Source organism: Dermacentor variabilis, chromosome 8, assembly GCF_050947875.1.
Source record: "Dermacentor variabilis isolate Ectoservices chromosome 8, ASM5094787v1, whole genome shotgun sequence".
In the NCBI taxonomy this organism is placed as follows: domain Eukaryota; kingdom Metazoa; phylum Arthropoda; class Arachnida; order Ixodida; family Ixodidae; genus Dermacentor; species Dermacentor variabilis.
Window position 1 is genome coordinate 101,485,591 of NC_134575.1, and position 24,275 is coordinate 101,509,865.

Sequence of the window (24,275 nt, forward strand, 5' to 3'; positions counted from 1 at the left end):
CAGTGCCTAGTGTATGTGAAATCTCTGTCCGCCCTCCCATTTCGAATATTAAGATAACTGAGGAAGGTGTTCTAAACCTTTTACTCAATATAAAGACTAAAAAGAGCCCTGGACCAGACGATATTCTTAACAAATTCTTAGTGAGGTATGCTGAATGGGTGTCTAAGTTCCTTACAAAAATATTTAATTCCTCAGTATTGAATGGGTCTTTCCCTACCGCATGGAAACTAGCAAGAATAATACCAGTTCATAAAACTGGGAACACTTCAGACATTAGCAATTACTGACCAATATCCCTCACAAGTAAATGCTCTAAACTTCTGGAACATATCATATCCAAACACTTGTCACAATACCTTGAAATGCATAACTTGTTATCCTCTGTGCAGCATGGATACCGTAAAGGACTATCTACGATCACTCAATTAGTTGAATTGGTTCATGACACTTCACAAACGATAAATTCCCGTGGACAGATGGACCTCGTTTATTTGGATTTTGCCAAAGCATTCGATAAAGTTTCCCACTCCAAACTTTTGTTCAAAATTAATACTGTGCTTAAGAATCCTAACCTCACAAAGTGGTTTACATCGTACTTACAGTGCCGTCAGCAGTACGTTCAAATAAACGAGCATAGGTCCAGTCTTCAGCCGGTGTTATCCGGAGTACCTCAGGGAAGTGTCCTAGGTCCTCTTCTCTTTCTTATTTTCATTAATGACTTGACACATCACATTTCTGTTCCAATAAGACTATTCACTGGCGACTGTGTTGTTTATAATAATATAGAATCTTCCTGTGACCAAATTAAATTGCAATGCAACCTTGATAACATTATGAAATGGTGTTCTGACTGGCAAATGGTTATAAATTCAACTAAATCAGTAAGCATGTCTATTACAAGAAAAAAGAAGATCCTGCTATTTCCTTATAGTATACATGGCAACAAGCTTAAAAAGGTAGAGGAGCACAAATATTTGGGTTTATTATTTAGAAGTGACTTAAGCTGGAATAGGCATGTAGATGAAGTAAGTAAGAAGGCGAATAATGCGCTTTGGAGCCTAAGACGAAATTTACACACAGCAGCCTCTGAAGTTAAAAACTTGGCCTATAGAACGCTGATCAGACCAATCATTGAGTACGCGAAAATTGTCTGGGATCCTTACACAGAGAAAAACCGTAAGAAACTGGAAAGGATTCAGAGGTTAGCTTCTCGATTTATTTTCAACAAATATGGTCGACTTCACTCCCCTTCAAAACTATGTCAGCTTGCAAATCTTCCATTTAGAATTAAGGACTAAGTATGATAGGCTGAAGTTCCTGTTCCTTATTATTCATAATGAAATAAAAATTAATAGGACGAACTATTTTGAAATTTCTAATAACGAATCTTCTAGACATCGCCACAGCATGTATATTCCCCCTTCGGTAACCCATAATGACACATTTAAATATAGCTTCTTTCCAAGAACGATAAAAGAGTGGAACACGCTTCCCGATTTCGTAGTTCAGTCTACCTCTGTAAATAATTTTCTGAGTAATTTGCATGCCATTATTTATTCCGAGAGCGTGGTCCGTTAAGATCAGACTTTCTGAATCATGTTATTTTATGATTTTGTTATTATCTGTGTATGTTGTTCTTATTTTACATGCCTCAAGGTACATTGACTGTTTTTTTTCTGCTTGCCCTATTACAATGTATATGTAATATAATTTCTTTTTGTATGTTGTATTCAGATGCATTGTACGCCCTGCCTGAATCAGATGTGTTGACATTGCTTGTTTTATTATTTTTCTCCACTCCTGTAATAACCCTAAAGAAAGGGCTGACAGTATCAATAAAGAAAGAAAGAAGTGCCAGCCACTGCCCACCTGAAGTGGAGGTTAATTGCTCCAGAGTCTCCGTAGTCTGCACGCTCCTAGACTCGCTCCGTGCTTTAAAGCAGCACCCAACAGACTTGTCAGCCAGAGGCAAGCTGCACTGCATGCCAACCTCGACCTGACCGACGACCTTGGAAGGGGCGTGGCATGCCATTTTGGCAGTGATGCCTTCAACTAGGCTCATCGCATTTGTGAAGCCTGCAGAAAATAATTGGGGTGATTAAAGTTCTGCTACAGTAAGAAGAGGTAAATACAACAACAGAATCAATGCAGGGGCACTTTACAATGCACAGCCATGGAATACATTATAACCCTTTCGGTTCAGTATTCCTAAAAGTACAGGTGGTAATCCACATTGATTACTCTAAAGCAAAGCAACCTCTTTTCTGTGGGAGGCTTACGACAGTGGAGCATATCTCACACACTTTTTCATATGATACATTTTAAAGCTATTGGTGTAGTCTAACAAATGAAATGTGACTGCAAGATCCTAGGATCATTGCCATCAGCCTATTTAATGTCTGCTATAAGGTTCCCATGTCTTGTGCCAGTTGATACTATTCTGTGTGCAAAATTTCTATGTCATCGCACTACCTAGTTGTCTGCTGTCCACAATGACACGTCAGTTCCATGGGTACCCATTCTGTAACCTTGAAAGATCGTCAGTTACCTGCCCTACGCCTTACATTGCTTGCCAAATTTCATTTTTAATGCAATAGCATTTTTTAAGAATTTCATCCAGTTAGGGGTAGCTCTGTATGCATGTAAATATGTATATGTGTTTGTTTGTATGTGTATGTACGTGCATGCGTGCGTGTGTGTCTGCACCTAACCTCCTTCCCGCCAACTTTGGCCACTGGGTAGTCTATGGCCAAATGGGTAGAGCACCTGGCTGCTGTGCTGAGGCAACTGTAACTGCTGAGGGAGCATGTAACATTGTCTATGTGCTGCTCTTCAACAAACCTTTTCGATGCCAAGCTGGTTCACTGGGTGTGTGCCACTCTTCAATGGCCCTAAGCGGCATCTGCCACTTATCTCCAATTACCCTTGTCTTGTCATCTACTTTTACCCTCACTATGATTAGTTTGGCTTGCCTTTTTCCTCTTAACTAATTATATAATTATCTCTGAATTGAGAACAATCCTGGACCTCCCTAACTTATGTTCACAGCCATTTACCCTACCTAACACTTCTACGTCCTGCACTATGCTGGAGTCGGCACAGAGTATGAGATCTATTTCCTTTCTTGTTTTCCCATTATGGCTTTTCCAGGTTGACTTCCTGTTATTGCATTTCTGGAAGGTACTCATAATTTGAAGGCAATTTCTTTCTGTGAATTCTACCAACACCTCTCGTCTACAATTTCTAGAGTTGGTGCCGTAGTTGCCAGTCACCCTTTCTGCCAAACACTTTCCCCCTAGTTTTGCATTAAAAGTGCCCATGACTACAGCACATCTTTGACATTTGTCATTGCTAATTCAATGTTCTCATAAAACTGTTCTATTTCTCCATACCACTGCAGGTTGGAGAGTAGGTTTGTACTACCGTCATCGATATCTGCTACTAAGTTTTATTAAGATGACTGCTACCCTTTTAGTGTTACTGTCACGTTTTAGGGACAGAGAACAACCAAAGTGTCACAATGCATTGGGCAAACGTGTTCCCAGAAAACCAAGTAACACTCAACACAATGATAGCAGTGAGCCCACTCATGGATAGTCGAAACATCATGTACGGGTCAAGCACATTGGCTTTCATACATGACTCGTAAAAAGTTCCAGTTGGATCGCTAATGCCTTCATGCTTTCCAGAAAGTACTGCAGAATTAATCTCACGCATACAATCTCGTTACACAAGCCTCAGTGACGACAGACACAACCAGTGACAACATTTGAGAAACTTCCGATACAGAAAGGTTTCTCTTAAGCTGCGTGACAATATTCGAAGAGAGACTGGACTGTGAAAAATTTTCACCGAAAACAAGCTATTTAAGTGCATACCAATACTGCAGAATTTATCAACGTTGCCGCTATGTACATATGAATTAGAAGCCCAACCCTCTCTTCCCCTTAGAACGACAGAAAGCTGAGCTAGTTGGTAAGGATTCATTATGCAAAAAAGAAGTGAGGCGTGCAGACAGGACACAAGAGGAGAGAAGTGGACAACACGAACGCCGTTCGTGTTGTCCACTTCTCTACTCTTGTGTCCTGTCTGCACGCCTCTTCTTTTTTGCATAATGAATCCTCTATTCCTCCTCATCTGGAAGACCTCTGTAGCAGAAGATGTGGCCGTTAGTCAGCTCTGTACAAGCTTCCTATTTTTCAAACCTCATTACGAACACTGGTATCTTAGGCAATGTCCGATAATACCTGGAAAAGCCCCACCAAGTAGCCTCACGTGAGAGGGTTCACATGTTAAATGTTGCCAGTTTCAATTTGCAGGGGCAGACTGTACAGATCCAGAGATTCTTAGCCCCTTCTCCAGCTTTGCAGGTCTGACTGCCACCTTCTCCAGATGCTTCGCAGACACAGTGGGTACATGCTGCTCTTCACTGAACCACTTTGAAGCCAACTTGAGTCCCAGGTGTGAGCACTTTCTATATTATTTAACATACAAATAATATAACCAAGAATTGTGCACTAATCATAGCATTGCTCATGACATTAAAGTCGCCAATCATACCTAAAGAATGGATGCACTGCCAACTTTCTTCCTCTTAAACCTTTGAGAGTAATTTTTGCCCCAATTACACAACGCCATAGATTGCAGAGGCACATTCCCGCCGCCACACCTAAAATGAAGCGAAAATTAGTCTGTCGAATGATGGCAGTTATAGACCAGATCCTATCACAGTGCAGCTATCATGCACCTAATACACCCAGATTTATACACAACTAACAAGTGCAGATAATGCGACTCTAGAGCCACCCTGGAGCATATCCTATGGAAATGTACAGCTATTATGCAGAATAACGGTGATGCAGCAGCAACAACCTCAAACAGCAACAGCCTTTGCATGCGCTGGGAGTCTGCATTGCTCAGCTCGGACCTACAGCACCAACTCTGGGCCATCCAGCGAGCCAAGGAAGCTGCCAAGGGACAACAACCTTTGGTCAAAAGCTAGGCGGGGTCCAGGCCCACCCCACCAAATCGCAGGGCACTCAATAACGTTATTTGAATAAATGAATGAAATGTGACCCCCAGGAAGAAATGTATTTACTGTAGATTTAAAATCTTCAGACTGACCAATATTGCAGGAAAGTTAGGTAGCTGAACTTTTTCAGAGTGAGGATAAAACCACAAAACATTTTCTGTGGGTAGACATGCCTTGTTTATTCATGAATACAGATGGGCTTGCATAAACAGTCATCAGAATAAATATATATATATATATATATATATATATATATATATATATATATATATATATATATATATATATATATATATATATGGAAAGAGATCTTTACAATTTGGCATTTGGGCAGTAGTCGACATCACAGCGATTGCCACTCAACTCGCCAGCAGCACAGCAACCAGCATCCACGCTCATAGCGCAACCAAACTGTGTATATGAGTGCACACAAGAAACCCAGTGGTTTGTCTACCACTAAATTTTTTTCAAGGCAAATATCAAATAGCAAGACATTCAACACAATTATTAGGAAATTCAGATATTTACACGACACTAGTGTGTGTACTGAACCTTGACCTGGGAGTGCTTGCCAGCAACCGTCGAGATATGAAAGCACAAATGAGGGTTCATTTGAGTCATAGGGATTACAGTGCAGTCCACTTATAACAGTATCAAGAAGATAAATCTTAGAACCAATCATTACAATGTCTGGATGAATTGCTGTACAAAAAAGAAAAACAAAAGCTGCCAAACGTACCTTTGTAGCTACAGCACAACTTTAGCGTGAGAGGCACAACTGTGCCACTCACGCTAAAAGATACAGATTGTATGGAGTAGACATTGAAAAATAACATGTTTATTTATAGCCATAAACAGCATGTCGAGCATCTGGCGTGCTGAAATAGTCAGAAATGTGCACATGCTCTTGAGGTATTTCATGTTTGGAACTGCAGTGTGCATTACATCCAGCTGCTGCGCAAACAGTGGTGGTAATCCTTAAGTGTACACGAAATCAATGTGGGACTTGATTGATGACAGTGCATTTTGCATGATCAAGGTCGAAGCCAAGGACGGGCCACTGTCTTTCTCATCACTGCGGCTCCTGTCGTTGTACAATGCCACCGTTTGTAATGAAAATGATCACATCATAGGAGATCTCTTTGCAGAACAAGGCAGTACTAAGTTCACTCAGAAGCTCCTCCACTGAAGCACCACCTGTTTCACCGTCAGTAGCAATATAGAGGTTAGAAACAGCGACCTGCTCCCAAAGCTCGGTCATGTCAGCGGCTTCTATCATGTTGGTATCACTACCGTGGGGGTTTCACTTTGGCACACAAAGCCCGCCTTTTTGAAACAGTAGATTATGGTGAAAGATGGTCTCTTGGGTGCAGCCTTCAGGATCACGGCACTCCCAGTTTTAAGAATCAATATCATTGAATGCATGAGCTTGTACTTCTTTGAGTATTGCGAAATTGGCAGCTTTGTCTCAAGCAACACACTTTTATGCTTTGCTAATCATATCATGAAAACACAACAAAGACACCAAGGAAAACATAGGTGAAATTACTTGTACTTGCCTTTGCAGTGCCATTTTGGTCACGGCAAAGTCAAAGTTCTTGGCCACCTTGTCACTGCTGCCAGTATACATCCTGATCCTGATAAGATTCATGCTGTCGAAAACTTTCCTGTACCCTGCTCAGCAAATGATTTCTGCAGCTTGGTGGGCTTGTGCTCCTATTTTCGTCAGTTTGCTAAACATTTTGCGGATATCACCCAGCCACTGACCGACCTTCTCAAGAAGGACACTGCATTCTTTTGGGGCTGCGAACAAGCTGACGCCTCCTTGATGATAAGTGCTTGCAAGCGGTTATTGCGCATGAGTTGCATTATGCTTCTGCATTTTCTGTATTTGTGCCCCCAAAAGCCACTGGACGCTGACCTCACAGGGTTGCATATACAGCTGAGATAAACATTGCGGGCTCTTCTGTGTACCTTCAGACCTTCCTGCGCTTGTTAGAAGTAATCGGGCAGTGCTATCCAGTGTGAAGGTACATCACAAAGTAAAGGAAAATAAAGCATAGTTTTCTGACCCTTTGTTGCATGAATGTTTTTTGGCATTTTTGCGTGCTTACATACAGGGCAAGCCCGCGGCAATGCACTTCTACACTTGCAGACATTCACTTCATCTTTAAGAGTGAGTAGCGAGTGATCTATTGAAAGCCCAGTGCAAAAAGCAGGCACACGCCAATCTGTGCTTGGAAATGCAAGCACAAGCACGGAGTGAGCCATACCGATTTAATCCAGAGGAAAGAGAAGGAGTGATGAGCGAAAGCACACAGGGATTGTGGACACGTCAAGCTGTTGAAGGACAGCTTTTTATCTACAGTCCCTCCATCTGTAGATGTACAGGATGGCAAATAAACAATTTCATTTCATTTCATTTCACACACAAGCACGTAGCAAACCACGTCAAGCCAATCCGGAAGGCAGATGATAAGAGCAAGCGTGGCGCTGCCAACTTGTGACACTAAGCTCAGCGGTACCTGTCAGGGTGGTCTTGCAGTCGCGTGTTTCTTCAGACACGGTACTTCGTCTACTATGCTTGCTGCGATGCATTGTTTTCCCCCACCTAACCTGAACCACTTCCTCATTAGTAAATGTAATTTAGCTGCCTGCTGAAATTTTTATACGGAGGTTAATGTGAAAAACAAAACTTCCCTGTACCGACCTCGACATATACATGAAGTTGTCACCTCAAGCCCGAAGCTGTACGATGCAAATCAGCGGTCGGGCTCGGCAATTTTGCTTTCCAACTAACCTATTTAAAAGCACCACATTTGTGTACTCAGTGTTTTTTCTGGCAGCATATTCATAACATGTGTAATAAAGATGAGCTCCTGCATATCATCAGTGATACTAAGAACACATTGAATGCCGCTCAAGATCATAAGGTGGCCAAATGCTACTCCTCATTTGGTAAGCTAACCACCTCTCATTACTTTAATGTGTAAGCATTCTTTGGCGAGTACCCAAGCAAAATCTGTCTGTCACGTGAAAAGTGTAATGCCTTGTTCAGCAGCAAAATGAATAACTTGTGACGTTAACACATTTAGTTGTTTTAATTGTGTAAATGTAGATGATTGGTAGCTTTATAAGCGATAAGGATCAACTGCAAAAAAAGCTGTTCCGAGAGAAAACCTATATGATCAGATTTATGCATATCCATAGGGATACATAGTGCTCCATAGAAGATGCCTGGAGTACCCAATATTAGGGGTGACCAACTTGAAATTTGGGGATGGGCAAACAAATTTAGGGTTATACGCTTACGCATACTATAGCATGCATACTTGTACAACTGCAGTGGAGTTTCTGCAAACTTACTGCTACAAACTGAACTCCTATCTGGAAACTGAAATTAATGTGCCACCACATCTGTTCCGCATCTAATAAACCTAATTTGTACATGCAATTTTTACATGTCACTCACGCATATAAAAAAACGAATGTTCAATGTGACCGGCAGGAAGTGGCAACAACCGATTCGCCGACTGCACATTCAATGTTCGAAGGATTGTCTTTTCTATAAACAAACTTGGCAACGAACATTGCGACATGTTTCATTTACTTGAACAACTTTTTTTTCAAAGTAATTTTCTCATTATTTTCTGGCGGTTCAAATGCACGTGCTTTGTAAATGGTCATCTTATATTTTTTCTGTTTTGTCAAGTGCATGCGCTTGATCATATAAAACTTGGTTAGTCATGTAAACAGTTAGAAATCATCACATCCAAATGCAGACACTCACAGATGGTCTCTCCAGTCTGGCTGGGGTTTTCCAGAATAAATCACAGGAAACTAGATTCACTCAAGTGTGTGACGAATTCATGTTTAATTCTGTATGCATTCAATAATGGTGAATATCCGAGGATGGTTTTCAACGACCTCATATCTTCGTAAAGAGGCTTGTGGGGGTCGAGAATCATGTGCATTTGAAGCCGCAGGCAGTTTCCTTCATATTACCCATACATGTTTCTGTATTTGCTTGAGGGTTGTGTAGGGAGGCTTGGTCGAACAAAGTTCCCTCTGCAGCCAGAGATGACATTCACAAGCTTTTGTAAATACTGTGCACCATGCTGTTTCTAGTGCACATATGATTTTACATGTCACTGTCTTACTTTGGCTTGATATGTTATGCACACCTGGCCGTGCTTAGTTTTCAAGCCATCTGCTTCTCTAAGGACAATTTCAGTTATGGTTTTGAGGGTGGTATAGCCGGTCGAAATAGCATTTCGTGGATTTTGTTGCAGCTTTTCATGCAGCTAATTAGGTGCAATACTTTTCATGGGCAACAGTTTCCATACCTCATAGGATTTCACCTACGAGTTGCCTCATGGAAAACGATCCCCATACCGCTGCTATGTGGTGTCGTCTTCAATAAGTTCAATCTTTCAGAGTACAGAAGGCAAAATCACGGTCGCGAGCTTGATGATGAGAGTCAATAGCGTATATTTCGTAGGTAAGCACCACAATATTCGAAGCACAATTGCTTTAAAACCTGCATAAAGCGCATCCCTACAAGCTTACGCCGGAGTGCCTGCCAACACTCGAGCTCTGTCTCTTGGTCAGCTCAACTTTGACATCATATTTCTTGGCTTCGAGTTGTGTTTGTGAAGACCGAGAATAATTATGTCATCCATTGCACCATGAACCAGCGTCCATTTTTTCCACGAGGAATCAATATAGATTTGTTCTCAAGAATGAAAATATAGATTCTCGTACTCAACATGTTGTTCACACACATCGGCCTTGTCAGTGAGACATTCTTTCAGCACAGCGTGTGTTTCCATATATTGACCCTTTTTGCAGAGCACATTGTTCTAGAGAAACGATGATGATGGTGATTGGGGTTTATTGGCAGCAAGGCTATAATAAGAAACTGCCATTGCTGAATAATGATCATCGAGAAGTGGATGAAACACTGCAGTATAGAGGCCTAAAAAATGTTCTTTGGAAAGTGCGTTTATTGTTAATAAAACTAGACAATGATACATGATGTATGGTGAGAAAAACGATGTACTATGAAGAAGTGATATACTAAAATATGTCGCTACAATTAGCACCACTGCCTCGTATAGGCCCTTAAGCTTAACACAGTGGCCCGGAGGCATCTGCCATACACGTTGCTATTACAGCATCAGTCACTCGTGAGAGGATGTGCTATGAATATCATGGGCTTATAATGCACAGTAAATTGACATCTTGTAAAAAATTTTAAACTTATTTATGATCAAAGATTGGTTCAGCTCCAAGAAACGTTACCAGATGAAGGGGAATGTGGCATCAGTATGCTAAAGGAAAGTGCTTTTTTGTTCAGCTTCTGCTTCCCATCACTCCACTAAGACGTGGAGAACGGCCAGCCTCTCACCACACCTATCGCAGAGGGGAGGTTCATTACCAGTCAGCAGGCAAGAATGAGTACCGTATGTGTATCCTATTCTCAGTCGACAGAACATGACATCAGTTTGTCATGCTTTTGTTACTGAAGGCCAATTTCGTATGTGTGGCTTAATTAAAGAAACAAGACGGCACTGTCAGTGGCACGCCGCACGTGGCCTCAGAGACAGCACACGAATACGAAGCCATTACCGCTTTTACCTTGCTTCTGTGCAATCAGCTGTCGGAAATGCAACTGAGTTTTTGCAAATGCACTGCGCTCCAATCGTGTTGAATTGAAGACGTGTGCAATAGTTTGCTGCAAATATTGTGACGGGCATATTAAGGAATGGTATGAATCTGTGTGGCCAATTTCATGAACCGCTGCAACTGCAACTGTCGGTACATGTTACCGGCGCTTTGAAATGTATGGCTTACCTCCAAGATATAGATATTTGCTCATCCGCCAGTGCTGTATCTCTAACCTTCAAAGAAAGGTCTTCAGTTCTGGAATGTCGGCAAGAGTGAGTACCGCTTGTTAAAGAATTACAAAGGAGGTAGTGCCGCTTCCTGTCATAGCATGTTTCACACGCAGTATCTGCACACATATACCCCAACTGGCATGGAATCTTACGCCCACTCTATCGCCAACATGTCAATAAGTGAATGGGTGCACACTTCAATATATGCGAACCCTATACACACAATAAATGACACTACATGGATGGTGCACAAATGGTCGAAGCTGAATGTCTTGCGACAGTCCACAATAGTAACTAGCGATATCTTTGCTACAAGGTATTTGTAAAAAATGCCTACGTTTCAAGCTGTGTGCACAGCAACAACAAATATATTGCAACTGAGCACACTCACGAGCAATGAGGCAGAAAATAATCAGATAGTGACCACACTGATGGACTTTGCCGAATCAGAAATGTGACAAGCCACTGCTTCAAAATATTTTCCAAATAAAGTATGATGACCGAAACACACTATCCCTGATTCAATTCATGAGTGGAAAGTTTGGATAGAATGGAACACATATTTCGCCCCACTTTTAGAAGGAGCACCATATATGCTGCTCGCACCGTTTGGACAGCTTAATCAGCACCGAAAGCTCCTTTTCACGTTCTCTGAAGCTGTGGCCAAAGCTTCGCGTCGCTCACCCAGTAGCCGCCTATGCCATCTAATGAAACAGTGGTTTGCTAAGCCGCACCGGCGTCATACACATCCATTGTCAACACGGAGGCAGTCATGGAGGAAGGAAACTGAGGAGAGGCCCTACCCCCTGTGCGCTAGGAGAAAAGTGTGGAGGAAATGACGTAGTAGGTACTCCTCTTTCTTGCTGTTTTTTTATTTCTTTGCTGTAGCGGCCACGCCTTTCGGGCCGCAATGGCGGCTTTGTTATGGTTCTGTGCGCTCAAACGTGTTGCTCCGTAGGTTTCGTACCGTGGCAAAGGCGCCGTGCGGGTAGGTTTGCGTTGGTCTCCGTGTTTTGTTGCGCTGCTTTATCTGGACCATTCTCTACCGGATGTTGCTGTGGCCAGGTGGGCCAGGAGGAACTAAAGTTCGTGAAATGAGCGCGCATGCAACGCTGTACGCAATGCACTGCGCCACGGGAATGGCTACGGACGAAGGAATATCCGCGGGAAATTTTGCCCTCTTTGGCGGAATCATGCTAACGATTGCTTAGTATTGCTGCGGAGCGTGCGGGTCCGAGCAGCACGGTTGCGCACAGCGCGGCGTGGTTTCGCGAGAAATGTAAACAGGAGAGGAGAGCTGGCCCGATAGGCGAAGCAACGCCAACTTCCGGCTTCACTTTAGCTTCACAAAGAGTGACGTCAAGGCCTCTCCTTAAAGCGTCCTCGATCACCCGCACCGGTGCGCACCGGGACGCCTTGGTGCGCACTTTCATCCTCGATCAACCGCACCGGTGCGCACCGACCATCCTCGATCACCGGAAGCGCACCCTGTTGGAGCGGTTTTCCATTGCCCCGTCTCGCACCGAGAAAATCGGCGGTGCGCCGGGGTGCAATCCCAGCAAGCACTGCGGGACGCGCGCACGCACTGCCGACTGCAATACTGCGGATGCTCTGGCCCGATAGCTGCGGTTGCAACGGAGTTGACGTAGTTAGCTAGTGGAGATGTCGGCAATGAGAAAGGAAGCGCTGCTAATTGCCGCAATAGATGAGCTTTATTCAAGTTCGTCTGACAGCGAAGACGGCATGCTGATTGACCTCGTCCAAAAACAATGTGGTGAAGAGCGGCCGAAAGTGGACAGGTTTGTTGAACGGGTCGTCAGGATTATTTATAATATCCATTGGTGTTTGCTTGCAACCAGGTATGTCGGAGCATGCAGTTTGACAAGGTTCGAGCGCTTGCCGCAGATGCTCAGCACCTGCAAACAATAAAATGAGCGCGCGCGCGTGTTCGCGCACGCCTTGCGCGCCAGGGGCAAAGTAGCACTGCATGCTAGCACCCTGCACGGGGTGCAGTTTTGTCCTCGATGTTGACCCTCCGCAGTGCACCACCGCGGCGGTGCAAAGCGCACCATTCTGGTTTCGGGGCAACCCCGGGGCAAAGTGATCGAGGACGCTATTAGTTTCCTCCTCCGTGGAGGCAGTTGAGGCAAGCAATGGACGCATCACCGTGTGATCAAACATGGCAGCGCCCACGGGATCACCGTGAAAAGGGCAAATATAACTCTCTGCCGTCGTCACGGTGCGAAAAAACATATTGAGCACCAGCATCTCGTTGCATCTGGCTGCTGAAGCAGCCGTGGAAACTTCTTCCTATTGTGAGACGCCGACGCACTTGTGCGCTAAATTTTTCCCCGAAAACAAAAACCGCCGCACATCACATGACACCAACAGCATGACCACAGTAGCGACAAAGCAGCACCACCGAAATGTATACACACGAGAAAGCAGAAGTGAAACCAGAAGCGGCAGAAGTAACGAAAGACGCGATTGCAGCACCACTAGTTTGCGTGAACACCACTGCGGCAGTGCACTTGGTGCACTCTTTTGCGATAGACACCATTACAGTGTACTAGAAGAGTTATAGTGCGCTCACATCGCGGCAGAGCTTGACGCACTTCGTGTCGACGCCGACAGGTGGCGCGGTTCGCAGCGTTACCTGAAACTTTCCTACGCGTTGTGGTAAAGCGTCTATCGCGCGTTGCTCTTTGGCCGTAATAAAAGTAAAATGCACGACATGCTACACACGAAACCTCTTTTTGTGCACCTTCGCAGTGAACTAAATTACCATTGTTGCGGTTGAACTACAGATGGTTGGCGATGTTTTGTTGCCGGAAGCACGAATGAACTAACTTTGCTATTAACACTGTTCTGTTAATAGCTTGATATGGGCGCTGCAGTCACCGTAGCAAGGGACACTCGAGTGTTTTCTCCTGCTGATTGATAAAATTACGAGTATGGTTTCGCCACAACAACCGTGCATCCGCGTTTCCGGCACCACCGCGCCGAATTTACCCCCCACTTCGTTTTTTCTATTTTCTTCGCAGGTAAGGCGCGTGCAGCGCGGAAGTGTGTTGTACTAAAGCAAACATTTTCACCTTGCCCCACCTATATCACACTCTTACACAAAGGTACTGCCCTTGGGGTCTATATCTGCCACACAACGATAATCGTCATCTGCCTTGCTTGCGTTTCCTTTCTTGAAAACACCGCGCCCGCTGCTTTCCTGTCGGTAATGAAATGTCATGATAATGCGCATGCCGTTCGTTACTGGGAAGTACCGGGCTCGTGGCGTTAAAGAAAGGCAGTGCGGACAAGACAGATGACGATTATCGTTGTGTGGCAAGATACGACTCAAAGGACGTAAACTTTTCTTAGAGTGCACGTTGCCCCGTCCACGCTTTTCAGCACATTCTCTGCTTGTTCCTGATATTTCAGGCTGAGTTCCTTAATCGGTTGTCCCCTCAAGTATACCTTGCAGTAAACATCGGTTGTCTGTCACAGAGGAACACGACTACATTATCGGACGTGACAACGCCTTCGTTTAGGTTGGTCGACGTGCAATAAAGCACTCCGTCAAGGTCGAGGAGTTGATGTGAACTCCAATACTTGAAAGGAGTCTTTAAATCAAAAAGAAACGACAAGCAGTGTTGACACTTTGCCGTAATGCCCTCCTCTTGCGCCGAGTCATTGTCTATCCCGGAAGCGCCGGGAGCAGCCGGTGAAAACTCCGAATGGTTATTATCCAGTGCGCATCGGTTTGTTTTCTTCGCGGGTGCTTTGTCATTTTCACACTTTCTCCTTTTGTTCCTGGGCTTCGGTGTCGTCTTTGTCAGCTACTGTGGTAAATTCGGAAGTATCGTGGGAAGAGCGTTTTCTGATAGCAGTGGCTTCTCACGAGGAATGCGCACCTCTTTGCCGTCTATAAGGTGCACGAAATCCCTAATTATGAATCGCGGTTGGAAGTGCAACTCACAGACCGCGCAAGATTCATCCAGTGTCTTATCTGCACGGTGGAGGTTCCTCTCCCATTCCTTTCGCTATTATTCATCACATGGAACGCTGAAACAAGACCCCTTTAGTGCATCTTTCACGCGACTGTAGCTAGTTCTGCACCCGGGTGGAAAGTAGTAACTTCGACGACGGCTTGCCATTCTCACTCACAGTGCACATTGAGTGAAGCGTCAAGCACAGAGCATGCACAGAGGATACTGCTGAAAACGCCGGCTGTACTTGCAGTCGACAGCACGTCGATCCAACGGAACACACCCCACACGAAGCGAGCGGAAGTTTTCAGGAGAAACAGGCGGCAGCGCCGCTGGCGGGCGCCAGAGCAGTCGACGCTGAGTGCGCCACGGCGACGCGGCGCAGGGATGCGGCAGTGACCACACTGCCTATTCTAGTGCACTGTAGACACCATGGTGACAACATCACTCCACTCGCGACGTTTAGATTTCTCGAAAGTGCACTTACCGAGTGACGCTCTCCTTAATGCGTGATCGCCACTTCGGCAGTGCACTTGTTAGATTTCTCAAAGTGCACTTACCGAGTGACGCTCTCCTTAGTGCACTTTACCGCTTAACAGTTGTATTGCTCTATGGTTGTTCCTACAATTAGGTGCCGGCAAACGAACAGCTAATCGTGCGAAACTCTGAGAAGTACTCTCACCTTTGTTCCAGATGCGTTGCGGTAACAGCGGCACTTAGGCAACGGGGACTATAGGACCTGATGATGGAATAGACCCCGGGGTGCCCGACGATGGTCTGAGGTAACCTTCGAGAGCAGGTCTTTATCCTATGGCACTGTGACCAAAGTCGCTATCCTATAGTGCGTGATCACCACTTCGGCACTGCAATAGACTAAAGAACGAACTGCTGCACTTAGTGCACTCTTTTGCTCTCCTGCTGCCGCCATCTGCCGTAGAGTGTACAAGAAAACGGTTGAGCGGGGCGAATGGATGGGGCGGCGCGGGCGACGCATGCTTACCGGTCGGGCGCGACGACGACGAAAACTACTGTGGCGGCGCTGCAATCGATGTGCATTGGGCCGCGTCAAGGCGCGTGCGTCTATTTGTCGTACAAAAATCCCTCACGTGACCTGATCCTAGGTGCCTAGGGACTGCATCGTTTAGGGATTTTTGAGAAGGCGCGATGCTGGCGCCGAGCGACGCCGTGGCGTGTTCGTCCTCGGCGTGATCGTTCTCTGGACCCCGCGTTGTTCAACATTGCTCATGTGATTGTACGTGCGTTGCTTGTGTGTTGGTTGTAGGTTCTGCGTTACTTGGCGGAAAGCCGCGAGTAGTGGTGGTGCGGCAGTGCGGCTTTCGCCTCGGTGAGCTCTGGCAGTAGAGAATCTGCGTTGTGTCACCGTGCTTGCTTGACAATTGAAATGTCGAAGTGGCCTAGCGCATCGGCAGCGAAGTTCTGCGAACCGCGATGTGGCGTCGCCGTGTCCGACTTTGCTTAACGGACATCGAGGGATGTGCTGCTCGCTACAAGTCATGTAAATGCGACTGCGTCGACCGCCCACTGTTCAGTGCTGAATGTGTGTTAGGTGTGCTGTGCTTGAAACGAGTGGTTCAGCCGTGCAGCGGGGGGTGGTGGAGGAGCAGAGTGGCTTAGGGTCTCCATTTGCACGTTCACAGATATGTACTCCCGTTTTGGTCTCATTAGCGGCTGTCGCGGGATTGTGGTGTGCTCCTTGCCTAGTATGAAGTTTACGATGCTAACACACAGCATGTTCACGTTTTTCCGTGCTATATGTCATTTGCATGACGACCGAGTTGAAAACAAGGCATATGTATCTGTTGTTTTCGTTTGTGTGTTGTAAATTACTACCTGTTGTGGAAGTTCTGGAAGTCTTATTACGCAAGGAGTACGAACGTAAACATATAAACATATTTCTGTGTGTGTGAAATTATGAATTACCCAGAATAGCCTTTACGACTGATAAGTGGGCTACACAGCCTGTGTGAATCAGCTACCTTTTGTTGCGATGCTCTTCCATGTGTTAGACTGATGCATGGTGCGCGTTTATTTCTGTACTGTTGTAAAAAGCATTTGTTTATTCACTCAATACAAAAGTACTGCTTCTTCGCCGCAGCGCATTTTAGTTACGCGGTAAAGGATACTAAAAGTGGGAGGGGGCCGCTATCACCCAGCATAGTATGTCCACTCAGGCGACCTGAGAGGCGGCGGTTGAGCGAGTGTATAATCATAGGGTATAATTAAAGAACTCTTTTTATGTCCAGTGACAGTGGCCCCTTTCCACTTTTAGTATGCTTCAACGCAGTACATTGCTTAGGCTTCACCGCAGAACATAGGTGTATTGCAAAAAAGTTAATCTTAAAAAGCTCAATTATGCAACGTTTCTTTCGTAGTTTGCTACACCGCAATACAGAGGTGGAAATAAGCATTGTGCAGTAAAGCATACTAATAGTGGAAAGGGCACATAGGTTTGCTCATTATTTTCAATTGTGATATAATTTGCAAGTGCATCTGTGCTCTTGGTAAGCTCAATTGACAATTCTTTGTACATTACAAATTCATATTGCAGGGAAGCTTACTAAGGCACATTCGTCATTTTGTAACGCAGTATTCACCTTCAATGCAGGAGCACAATGCGGATTCATACCTATGCTTCTGGCTGGACTGCACATGCTCTTTGAGAATTGATTCATTTTGCATAAGTGCACTGGTACTTTACTCTAAACTGGAGGGCTGAAGTTTATACGGAAGCACAATTTTTATTAAGGGGACAAGATGTTGCCAAGATGGTTGCAGCACAGCTTTTTTTTCTTCCAGGCACCTTTTCTATTAGAAGCTTCCATTTCAGTGTTTCGAGCCTCTTTGAGCCAGCATATAGTGTATATAAAAATCGGACACCGATTGGGAACATCACCTATGCTCTCTGCAATAAGCTGTGCACAGGATAAGTTCATGCCTATGTATAGAAAAAAATGTAGCATGACCAGACAAAATAAAAGGGGGTGGGCTGCAGCAATACTAGGTGTTAAGTGGTGCCTTATCCTTTCCCTTCAGTTTTCTGTTTTGTGCTTTCTATTATGGATCCTCCACAGTAACCACACGAGTGCTGAACTTGAACTTGTTGGTTTCAGATCTGATGGTTGTTACTAACAGAACAGTGTGATACACGAACAAGGGCTTGGAGGCATCCGGTCACCTTGCTTGTCTCATGGTGTCACTTTGTGAGCACCATGAGCCTCCAGACCAACTCGGAAGAAAGGTTTCTTGCAATCGCTTCTGAACTGTATTGCCACCAAACCAACAGTGCTCTCAATGACAACTTTTGGACAGTAGAATGCTTGCACCCAGCAAAGTCTAAGAAGGAAGCATTCAGGATGTGCCAAGTGGGCCTTTTGAAGCTGGCCGCATTGCTGAAGGGGCTTTGCCTATCCGCCCTCTTTATGGATGCACAAGGATGATTTCTTCTTTCAGAAGGATTGTTTCAGAGGTGTCACATGGCAACAGTGTTGGGTGTTTAGTAGCAGATAAGCTTGCCTTTGGCCACTGTCAATAATCTGTTTTTTCTCCAATGCCCCTGTGAAGTGCCTACTTTTTAGACACAACGTGCTCTCCATGCATGCATGCATTTTTAGCTTGTAAAGATGTCTATTACCCCTTGCCTCAAGCCGGTCCTTGCTGATGTCAACCAAGAAGGCAGTGGGGAGTATGGCGATGCATACTTACAAAGCACTGCTAATACCAGTGAAACCAGATTAGTGGAGCTGCCGTTTTTTTTTGTCCACTCCATCTTCATCAGTTACAATGAGCAGTTCTTTGTCCAAACAGAAGGCATATGTAGTTGGTCATGCATAGCCTGCGCACTAAGATTTGTTGGCGTGTTACAAGAGACGTGCCTGAGAACCTTAGCAGTGTCTATACGCAAAAACCTTCTGATGTGTTGATGACTTCCTTCTCTTTATCACAGTTTACCTGATGAAGCCAGCAACTTGGTCAATTAAATGTTCAACAGGCTTCCCACTAGTTTTCCCAGCGTCTCCTTTACCAGTGTGCTGCTCATAGATATCTGTTTTCTTGACCTTGCACTGCACTTCAACCATGGCCACACCTGCTGAACCTATAGTATGCGATCAGAAAAGTGCTATACATCACGTTGCTCCAAACTCATGACAAGCTAGAAGGCCTTGAGGAACACCTTCATTAATTTCCGTCCTCATCATACTGTAGGAAGCTTCGCATGACAAGTGCAACAATTAACATCTGCTGGTTTTTCAGTGCTATTCCTGTCCAGCTTGCTGAAAGCTATCCTGAGTGTTTCAAAAGCAAAACTGCTGCCGGACAAGAAGTGCATAAAGCAAGGGTAGCTATAACCATATATGTCACACAAAATGAAGAAGGCCACCGAGTGTACAGGCGGTTGAATTCATATCCAACAAGCTTGGTTCTCTCTTTGCAAGTGAGTAAACCCAATTTGCCCCAAAAACATGGCCTGTGACAAACTATGTGCCAGATGCTGTGTCCCCTGCAAAGCTGAAGATGTGTACAAGATCCTGACACCCGCAGTGGCTTCTACACTGCGCAAACAGTTTACTATAAGAACGACTGCCTCAACTAATATGCTAATAACATGGAAACGGGCAGAAATTTGGCTATTCATTGGGCCCCACTGCAGGTGCAAGCCACTCTTCCGCCAGATGCGTGTTGTTCACAGGAACTGGAGCTATACAAATGCAGATAAAAACAATGATGTTTGAAAGTCGTAGAGTTGAACTATATTCTGCACAAACAGTGCTACTTGCAGTGCTGGTAACTTATAGCTACAATTCATGGCTGCCCCACCATGCAAAGGCACTATTCTTGAATTAACTTCTATTTATGGTGGCCATATATTGCAAGTACATATCATCCACATTGTGTGCAATATGATTAAATGATGTCAACTTTGATAGCCATTCCTAACCTGAGATACAACAAAAGAACTAATATAGGCAACAAATCGTAATTCAAAAAGACAACCAGTGCACAGGATAAGTGACAGACTTCCTTTTATTGAACAAAAGTCACATGTCAACAACAGTGGGTAGCAAGCTTGGGTGACAGAGGCAAAACTTAGCGAAATGCTACACTCATACTCAAATGTAAAACAGCCTATGACACAAAAAACATTATATTTTACTGAATGAAAGGGCAAGACTCCATCCAAGAATGCACTATGGCACCACATAATTGACATGGTGTAAAAGATGTTAACATGCCCTCTCCATAAAAAAAGAAACACTTAAAACATGCCTTAAAAGGCAATGTGCAGAGTCTGAAAGCAAGGAAAAACAACCCAAAAAAGGTTTCGCTAAGTTTTTCAATGATTAAAATTGTCAAACTGTCTTGTCACTTCTTAATGAATCTGCACAGCGGAAAAGGATGAAAAGAAAGCCCAATAGCAGGGCCACAGAAAATGTCACCAAATAAATAAACCTTGCTTACCAAGGATACTGGTTTAGTTGTCTGACTCTGCAAAATAATTGTCTATGAGCTTTTCTTGTTTAGAACGGTTTAGCAGATAGCGGAAAAAATGGACATGAGAGCACTAGGTGCATGCATAGTCGATGCACGAAGAGCCACTGTTTTCTTACTTTTTTTCTCTACTACTATTCACGAATATGTAAGTGCCTTAATAGCACTGCTAAAATACTACTGCAAAACACAAGATTGGGCAAGTTGTGGCATAACGAAAATTGGAGTTCCACTCATACTGTGAAAATGATGCAATAAATGGTGAAATATGCGCAGGAAGCTTGCTTCATTCGGTGTTTGTTGAAGTGAATACTTGCCAGCGTAAGTCAGTAATCTCCTTTAAAGAAGTAAAATAAGTGGGAGTTGTGCCTCCCAGTGTTGAAGTGGAAAGACAAGTTTTCTTCCTCCTCTTTCACATCCAGACTTGGTCTCTGGTCTCCAGAAAAACAACCCTTTAGCTTCTTACTGCTGAATTAATTTGGTTTTCTCAAAGCTATATTTGAGCTACCCATTGCTAGGTCTCGCGCTCTGCCCCATCAACCAGCCCCATCCAGCAAATCTGAGAAGCCAAGCACTAGAAGATTAATAAAGCAGATGCATCCAATCACTGTCATTACATGTAAGAAGAAAAATTAACATAGTACTGCCTTCACAAGTGGGAAGGTGATGTGTAAGAACTTGAAGGCGTGGACGCCAGCTCTATATACAGTACGCAGACATTGAACAGGTGTTAGCCAATCATGGCACCTGTTGGCTAGATCGCACTCTCCAGGATCGGTATTCGCCACGACTGTACCTTCAGCAGAGTGGCTGAAATGTAGAATTGTGGACTGCCAATCTTTTGATCATATGTTTGAATGAATCACAATGAGAACTTTATCTGCAATATTCTAGCAATAAATTTGGGAATTAGAGTGACAACACCAGTAGACATCAGAACCAGGGGAGTTGGCCCATAGCAGCTATTGGTGTAAAAAAGAAGACTGGCATAAGAAGAATTGAGATGTGCACGCCACATGCCTTTGTTCTGGTAGTGTTCCACTACTTTGGTGCTACAGTTAATGATCTCGAATGAGTTCAAGGAGCAAGAATTTAGTCCAGAAAAAAATATTACGCATAACAGCTGTATCTAGTTGTATCATTTGCCTATGCCGCTGTATATAACCCTGTCCACACTGCTAGGAAGGGAAGCGTAGCAGAGGGCGGCAGAAAGTTGGGTGGGCGGATGAGGTTAAGAAATTTGCAGGGACAACATGGCCACAATTAGTACATGACCGGGGTAGTTGGAGAAGTATGGGAGAGGCCTTTGCGCTGCAGTGGGTGTAACCAGAGTGATGATGATGATGTCCACACTTACCTAAAGCACATGAGTGGCATCCTAAACAAAATTGAGCTTTTGATATTGCTTTGGAGAAAATTAATCTGTTTCAGCCTAACAGTATGTATACATATTGCGCATACCTGCATTCGGTGTACCTTATCACCAACTGTTAAGTCACCTTCTTACCTCATCAGCAAATCACTCCTGCAACCAAGTGTGCTGGTCCGGGTTTTACCTGCATTTCCACCTGTGCAGTTGGTAAAAGTCTTTGGCTGTTTACTATAACTTCATATTCAAACATATGGTTGCATTAGAGGCTTTCACACCACTAATGACTGGGCAGGCTTCACGAAAGGCCACCAGTACCTCCTCATTGCAGACTGTGCTCAACATCCTTCTTGGTTGGACTGTGACTAAGAACCCATACATCTTTCCTCCAAAGCGGCTGGCATTGACGATGGTTTGATGCAGAAAGAGGCTATTGTCTTTCCCAGATGCTGGTTCAGCCTCGCGAGGCACATTCCTTCAGTCAATATGCACACTGTCAATGTGAGTGAGACTGATCAAAGGTTGTCTATGGTGTCAGGTTTCTTGCCTGGTTTCGGTAGTTGCATCATGACCAAGTGTTTTCACTCTGTGGGGAATTCCAATATTCCAGATTTCATTGATTACAAGCAATAGTGCTTGCTTCCTTGTTTCGGCAAGATTCCTCAACATCTGAAAAATGACTCCATCTTTGCCATGTGCACTCTGTGGTGTCTGCTTCGTCAAGGTGGCATCCTCTTGGCCGTATGTCTTTGCATCCCCAGTGCGGGTGATGTGCATTGAGCTCACCTCGACTGAGTATTACGTGCTTGTGAAAGCGAATTTGAAGCTGTCAAAGACAAGTGAAGTTGCCTTGGCTGTGGTGCCTGGTTTTGGGACAGAGGTAGACCAATGCCAAAACGGCTTTTAGCCTGCAGCACACCACCGCAACTTTCTGATGAGACATATGTTTATTCAAGCCGTTTCTTCCTTGCCCTAATTCAATAATAGCCAATTTTAGCAGCTGCAAATCAAGCTGACTTCAGAAGACTGCTGATTTTTTAGCCACTTCTAGTAGATTATTGCATGGTTAATTTTCTAGTTGGGCATGACATGCTTTGTGCTTAAAAAATGAACTGTTTAAAGAATTATTGGAGTAATATTAGGACAGGCAACTCTGATTGAATCATCACTGCTTTTGTCGCAAAATGTGGCAATGAGCTAGGCAGATGCTGTCACAAAACCATAGGTTGTACAAGTACAGAAGAAACAAAATTGGAGTTGCGAAATTCAAAGCCATATTTTTACAGCCTCTCTTTATACTGCTGACATTAGAGAGCTTTAGATTAGTGGACGCAAGCAGCGTGTGTAAACAAGCACCATGTTTGGGTATTTCTGGCACCCATGTGGTTTGCATAACCAAGCAGCACACGAGTCGCTTGCGTCCTCTTATGCAGTACTATTATTTTCATTGTAAAACAACCAATATCAAAGTAAGTCTGATCAGCCTGCATCAATATGCTAGAAATTTTTAAGCACTTAAGGTGTGTTGGTTGAATGTTTAAAGCACTTCACCACACCCTTGGTCACTAGACTTGAACTTTCCAGTATTACTTGCTAATCAACTCTTGAGGTGTTTACGTTGCTTTTCTGTGCTGTAAGATTAGTTTGACAGTCCTAATAGAATTGTTAAAGTGAAGGTATGAGCTGTTGTATTGGCCATGTCATTCTATAACTGTTAGATCTGACACTGTCAAAGCACTTGGCAACATTAATCAGCTTCACCTCACTATATATATGTATTGCGGTAGGACCATTCAGCACGTGAAAATAAAAATACCGGCAAATAGAGAGTTCGAGAGCACCTGAGATTATAGTAAAGCGGGCGGGGCAGTATGTTCAAGGTAACAAATGTGTTGCGGTGAAGTTATTGCAGACGTATATACACATTCATTCGTCCCAACTTTGCACTTAACCCTGCGTCCCGTTGCTAAAACTAAGAGCGCGAAAAACGGGCACAAATGCAGCTGAAGATTACAGGGCACAGTATTAGGCTCCACCTCACTGTGCTTATCGCGCCCTTAGTACGAATAATATTAAACATCTACTCTGCATTTCGTGGAATTCTGGCAGATCATGTGACATCACTAAAGCTCCGTTATGTTCACAGCACTACGCGATAATTGTCGTAAAGCCCACGATAAAAGTAAATCACATGAAGTGACGGATAGTGCACTAGCGCTGAACACGATTGAAAACATGCGCTGCCCTATTTCAAGGACGCGTGAACAGTTGTGAGCAAACACCACCTTATGCATTATATTACTTACGTAAGTCGTGGCGAAAAACACGTGCAATACCTCCGCCTACGAGTCCCGTCAAGTAAAAGTGCATGTGCGATGTGATGACGCTGCCGAAAAGGGGCGAACACGACGACGCTGCTGCACAGCGCCGGTTCGCAAATCGCATTGCCGTGGCGCTACGCCACTTGAATATTTCAATCGTCA

The 24,275-nt window shown here is 44.3% G+C and overlaps 1 protein-coding gene across 5 annotated transcripts in view; it reads right to left on the reverse strand.

The window, feature by feature from the left end:
* LOC142590483 (uncharacterized) overlaps nt 1-24,275 on the reverse strand; it is a 216,582-nt gene that overhangs the window by 80,131 nt on the left and 112,176 nt on the right. For 4 of the 5 annotated variants that reach the window (XM_075702640.1, XM_075702641.1, XM_075702636.1 and 1 more), the window contains exon 4: nt 1,870-2,076. In XM_075702640.1, coding sequence (XP_075558755.1) covers nt 1,870-2,076 — 207 coding nt within the window. Of the gene's footprint in view, nt 1-1,869; nt 2,077-15,597; nt 15,911-24,275 lie in introns of those variants that run through there. The other variant, XM_075702638.1, reaches the window with a different exon arrangement.